The sequence below is a fragment of the Protomyctophum parallelum genome (assembly GCF_964188405.1).
Source record: "Protomyctophum parallelum genome assembly, chromosome: 20".
Classification (NCBI taxonomy): domain Eukaryota; kingdom Metazoa; phylum Chordata; class Actinopteri; order Myctophiformes; family Myctophidae; genus Protomyctophum; species Protomyctophum parallelum.
The window spans coordinates 592,796-598,795 of NC_139718.1; the positions used below are offsets into that span (position 1 = coordinate 592,796).

The 6,000-nt window shown below is 49.0% G+C and overlaps 1 protein-coding gene across 1 annotated transcript in view; it reads right to left on the reverse strand.

The window, feature by feature from the left end:
- The window catches only part of apoba (apolipoprotein Ba), a gene marked incomplete at both ends in the record, with an annotated part of 88,999 nt that extends 83,712 nt beyond the window's left edge, over nt 1-5,287 (reverse strand). The window contains 6 exons of the mRNA XM_083792803.1: nt 1,680-1,827; nt 2,205-2,878; nt 2,925-3,638; nt 3,885-4,130; nt 4,713-4,825; nt 5,224-5,287. Coding sequence (XP_083648929.1) covers nt 1,680-1,827; nt 2,205-2,878; nt 2,925-3,638; nt 3,885-4,130; nt 4,713-4,825; nt 5,224-5,287 — 1,959 coding nt within the window. The remainder of the gene's footprint in view (nt 1-1,679; nt 1,828-2,204; nt 2,879-2,924; nt 3,639-3,884; nt 4,131-4,712; nt 4,826-5,223) is intronic.
- Between the last annotated feature and the right edge of the window lie 713 nt (nt 5,288-6,000).

Consider the following 6,000-nt stretch of genomic DNA (forward strand, 5'->3'; position numbering starts at 1 on the left):
ATAGACTTTTATAATAGTATGCATATAGAGCGTCGTTTTCCTGACATAGACTTTTCAAAAAGTATTTATTTAAAGACGTTTAGGCCACAGACAAAGACAACTCCAGTTGTGACACATCATGACAACAAACACAATGTTTTGGGCCGACAAAAATAATCTTTTGTTGTTTTCAAATTTAATATTATATTTAAAAAATATTGTGTTTGTTGTCATGATTTGTCACAACTCGAGTTGGCTTCGTATGACACTTTAAATCAGGGGTCCTTGATATCTGACGACCGGGGATCCCCGGGGACCCCCGGGGACCACACACCATGCACCACCCAACATTTTAACTTAATGCTTAGTGTAAACATTAATAGAGGCCTATTAAAGACCCATGCATACTCCAGTTTTAAATGATAAGGTGACCACCATAAAAAAAACACAGTGATGTCATGCTGTAGTTTTAGTAAAAACAGAGAGGTGTGTTTGGGTGAGCGGTGAGTCTCTTACCACCGCGGCTCAGTGACGTCATGTTGTAGTTTTAGTAAAAACAGAGACATGTGTTTGGGTGAGCGGTGAGTCTCTTACCACCGCGGCTCAGTGACGTCATGTTGTAGTTTTAGTAAAAACAGAGAGGTGTGTTTGGGTGAGCGGTGAGTCTCTTACCACCGCGGCTCAGTGACGTCATGTTGTAGTTTTAGTAAAAACAGAGACATGTGTTTGGGTGAGCGGTGAGTCTCTTACCACCGCGGCTCAGTGACGTCATGTTGTAGTTTTAGTAAAAACAGAGAGGTGTGTTTGGGTGAGCGGTGAGTCTCTTACCACCGCGGCTCAGTGACGTCATGTTGTAGTTTTAGTAAAAACAGAGAGGTGTGTTTGGGTGAGCGGTGAGTCTCTTACCACCGCGGCTCAGTGACGTCATGTTGTAGTTTTAGTAAAAACAGAGAGGTGTGTTTGGGTGAGCGGTGAGTCTCTTACCACCGCGGCTCAGTGACGTCATGTTGTAGTTTTAGTAAAAACAGAGAGGTGTGTTTGGGGTGAGAGGTGAGTCTCTTACCACCGCGGCTCAGTGACGTCATGTTGTAGTTTTAGTAAAAACAGAGAGATGTGTTTGGGGTGAGCGGTGAGTCTCTTACCACCGCGGCTCAGTGACGTCATGTTGTAGTTTCAGTAAAAACAGAGAGGTGTGTTTGGGGTGAGAGGTGAGTCTCTTACCACCGCGGCTCAGTGACGTCATGTTGTAGTTTTAGTAAAAACAGAGAGATGTGTTTGGGTGAGCGGTGAGTCTCTTACCACCGCGGCTCAGTGACGTCATGTTGTAGTTTTCGGTGGTCAACTTATGGCCTAAAACTTAATGTTTAGGGTCAGTGTTAAGGCTCATACATAGTCTGGATTTACGGTGGTGGGGTGACCACCGAACTACAACATGACGTCACTGAGGTGACCACCGAACTACAACATGACGTCATTGAGCCGCGGTGAAGAGCAAACCACCGCCACCGCTCCAGCCCTTCTCTCTGTTTTTACTCACCACCGCTCAACGTTATTTCAGCTCCGGTGGTCAGCTCACCACCGGAGAGGTGGTCAGCTCACCACCGAAAATCCAGACTATGAATAGTCCTTTAGGGTCACATAGGGTCACAGAGGGGTCACAGAGGGTCACACAGGGTCACACAGGGTCACAGGGGTCTCACCATGGGGCTCAGGTCCTCCTGGTCGATCACAGGGACGATCAGAGCAGAGACCACTCCTCTCTTGATGTTCAGGATGTTGACCGTCTCGTCAGCCTCCGGAAACAGCCTGACGTCAGTGACCTGCTCGGCTGTCCACTTCAGAGGGTTCCTGGACACACACACACACACACACACACACACACACACACACACACACACACACACACGCACGCACACACACACGCGCGCGCACGCGCGCACGCACGCACGCACGCACAGAGACATTGTGTTAAGCCCTACATTTAAGAAATGTGTTCCCGAATGAAAGTTAATTCGGAATAGGATATTCTATTCCTCCAATTGAGGAGTTTACACGAGCATCTTTATTCTGATGACTGGAATGAATCCATTCATTCAGAATGAATTTCTGCATGTAAATGTTTCTGTCTGTAAAGAACGCACTATCCTCTCCATAGCGGTCTGTAGACCTTTAGACCACTACTAACCTCTCCATAGTGGTCTGTAGACCTTTAGACCAGTACTAACCTCTCCATAGCGGTCTTGAAGGCCTCAGAGGTCCCGGTCTCGCTGTAGACCAGTACTAACCTCTCCATAGCGGTCTTGAAGGCCTCAGAGGTCCCGGTCTCGCTGTAGACCAGTACTAACCTCTCCATAGTGGTCCTGAAGGCCTCAGAGGTCCCGGTCTCGCTGTAGACCAGTACTAACCTCTCCATAGCGGTCCTGAAGGCCTCAGAGGTCCCGGTCTCGCTGTAGACCAGTACTAACCTCTCCATAGCGGTCTTGAAGGCCTCAGAGGTCCCAGTCTCGCTGTAGACCAGTACTAACCTCTCCATAGTGGTCCTGAAGGCCTCAGAGGTCCCAGTCTCGCTGTAGACCAGTACTAACCTCTCCATAGCGGTCTTGAAGGCCTCAGAGGTCCCGGTCTCGCTGTAGACCAGTACTAACCTCTCCATAGCGGTCTTGAAGGCCTCAGAGGTCCCAGTCTCGCTGTAGACCAGTACTAACCTCTCCATAGCGGTCCTGAAGGCCTCAGAGGTCCCGGTCTCGCTGTAGACCAGTACTAACCTCTCCATAGCGGTCTTGAAGGCCTCAGAGGTCCCGGTCTCGCTGTAGACCAGTACTAACCTCTCCATAGCGGTCTTGAAGGACTCAGAGGTCCCGGTCTCGCTGTAGACCAGTACTAACCTCTCCATAGCGGTCTTGAAGGCCTCAGAGGTCCCGGTCTCGCTGTAGACCAGTACTAACCTCTCCATAGCGGTCTGTAGACCTGTAGACCAGTACTAACCTCTCCATAGCGGTCTTGAAGGCCTCAGAGGTCCCGGTCTCGCTGTAGACCAGTACTAACCTCTCCATAGCGGTCCTGAAGGCCTCAGAGGTCCCGGTCTCGCTGTAGACCAGTACTAACCTCTCCATAGCGGTCTTGAAGGCCTCAGAGGTCCCAGTCTCGCTGTAGACCAGTACTAACCTCTCCATAGTGGTCCTGAAGGCCTCAGAGGTCCCAGTCTCGCTGTAGACCAGTACTAACCTCTCCATAGTGGTCCTGAAGGCCTCAGAGGTCCCAGTCTCGCTGTAGACCAGTACTAACCTCTCCATAGCGGTCTTGAAGGCCTCAGAGGTCCCGGTCTCGCTGTAGACCAGTACTAACCTCTCCATAGCGGTCTTGAAGGCCTCAGAGGTCCCAGTCTCGCTGTAGACCAGTACTAACCTCTCCATAGCGGTCTTGAAGGCCTCAGAGGTCCCAGTCTCGCTGTAGACCAGTACTAACCTCTCCATAGTGGTCCTGAAGGCCTCAGAGGTCCCAGTCTCGCTGTAGACCAGTACTAACCTCTCCATAGCGGTCTTGAAGGCCTCAGAGGTCCCAGTCTCGCTGTAGACCAGTACTAACCTCTCCATAGCGGTCTTGAAGGCCTCAGAGGTCCCGGTCTCGCTGTAGACCAGTACTAACCTCTCCATAGCGGTCTGTAGACCTGTAGACCAGTACTAACCTCTCCATAGCGGTCTTGAAGGCCTCAGAGGTCCCGGTCTCGCTGTAGACCAGTACTAACCTCTCCATAGCGGTCTGTAGACCTGTAGACCAGTACTAACCTCTCCATAGCGGTCTTGAAGGCCTCAGAGGTCCCGGTCTCGCTGTAGACCAGTACTAACCTCTCCATAGCGGTCTTGAAGGCCTCAGAGGTCCCGGTCTCGCTGTAGACCAGTACTAACCTCTCCATAGCGGTCTGTAGACCTGTAGACCAGTACTAACCTCTCCATAGCGGTCTTGAAGGCCTCAGAGGTCCCGGTCTCGCTGTAGACCAGTACTAACCTCTCCATAGCGGTCTTGAAGGCCTCAGAGGTCCCGGTCTCGCTGTAGACCGGCTGTCCCTGATCGTCCATGGATGTCACCTCGCTGAGGACACAGTCTCTGGTGTGGAGGACGAAGCTGCATGTCTGGGGGACCTCTAGCTCCACCTGCAGGACGGGAGGGGGATATCATAATATAATAATCTATCTCCACCTGGATGGGTGGGATATCATAATGATGGTCCATGACAACAAACAAACTCTTTCCCCCCATTTCAAAGTTCTCTGTCTGTGTCTGTGTCGTTTAATATTATCGAAACAACACACAGACGTAAAGGGTGTTCAATAGCACTGATTAATGAAACAACACACAGACGTAAAGGGTGTTCAATAGCACTGATTAATGAAACACACAGACGTAAAGGGTGTTCAATAGCACTGATTAATGGAACAACACACAGACGTAAAGGGTGTTCAATAGCACTGATTAATGAAACAACACACAGACGTAAAAGGTGTTCAATAGCACTGATTAATGAAACAACACACAGACGTAAAAGGTGTTCAATAGCACTGATTTATGAAACAACACACAGACGTAAAGGGTGTTCAACAGCACTGATTTATGGAACAACACACAGACGTAAAGGGTGTTCAACAGCACTGATTAATGAAGGGGATTTTGTTTTTAAATAAACCCTCAACAATGGAGTTAGGTGGTTTCCTCCAGGTGTGTAAGACAGTCTGTACCTGACAGGTGACCTTGGGTCCGTTCCTGAGGGTGGAGGTTCCCGTCACTCCATTCCTGGTCTCTGTGCTGTACTGGTATGTGTACTTCTTAAAGGCCTTGAACCTGGGCGCCACTGTAAACAATAACAATAACAATAACACTTCTTAAAGGCCTTGAACCTGGGCGCCACTGTAAACAATAACAATAACACTTCTTAAAGGACATTACATCAGAGTTAAACACCCCAGGGGCATTTAGGACCATTAAATAGAGTTGAACACCCCTGGGGGTATTTAGTTAAACACCCTGGGGGTAGTTAGGAACATTACATCAGAGCGCCCACTAGCGATTTGCAGCAGCGGAGCACATTTCGAGGTGCAACGCAGGCGCCATCTTGGATGTGGCTGAAGTCGCTACTGTAGATTTAACCCTATCTTTTTTAAATCGTGAAAATGTGGCACAAATCTTTGAATATATATATATATATATATTTCACAGTGAATTGGGTTAAAAGGATTCATCGACCCAGACCTTTGGTCTTGACCCTCGGGGACGTGGCGATGCCATTGTCCAGCAGATAAGTATCTGAGTACATCTACTCAGTACTGTCCTGAATCTGCATCGACACCTCAGAGCAAGAGTCCAGCAGATAAGTACCTGAGTACATCTACTCAGTACTGTCCTGAATCTGCATCGACACCTCAGAGCAAGAGTCCAGCAGATAAGTACCTGAGTACATCTACTCAGTACTGACCTGAATCTGCATCGACACCTCAGAGCAAGAGTCCAGCAGATAAGTACCTGAGTAGATCTACCCAGTACTGCAGTAACTAAAGTATACAGTCTATACACAGCGCAAAGAGCATGGAACACAGATGTGTATATTACAGGAAAACGTAGTAGTGGTAGTACAGTACAGATAAGTAACTGAGTACATCTACTCCAGTGAAGTCCTTCTATCAGCGGACATGCTGACGACAGGCAGTTCAACATATCGACCTGTTCCCCTGGCCTCTCTGTGTGTGTGTGTGTGTGTGTGTGTGTGTGTGTGTGTGTGTGTGTGTGTGTGTGTGTGTGTGTGTGTGTGTGTGTCCAGTCCCAGGTCAATGTACATGTTTGAACCAACAACACATCAGAGCCACTCTGTCTCAACCAGTCCAGCACATGCAGTGAGCATGTGTGCGTGCGTGCGTGCGTGCGTGCATGTGTGTGTTATACCATGGATAGCTATGAGGTGAGGGCAGCCTTCCAGAGCATACGCCAGTTTAGCAAAACTATTTGGATCATCTATCTGCCATTCTCATTGGG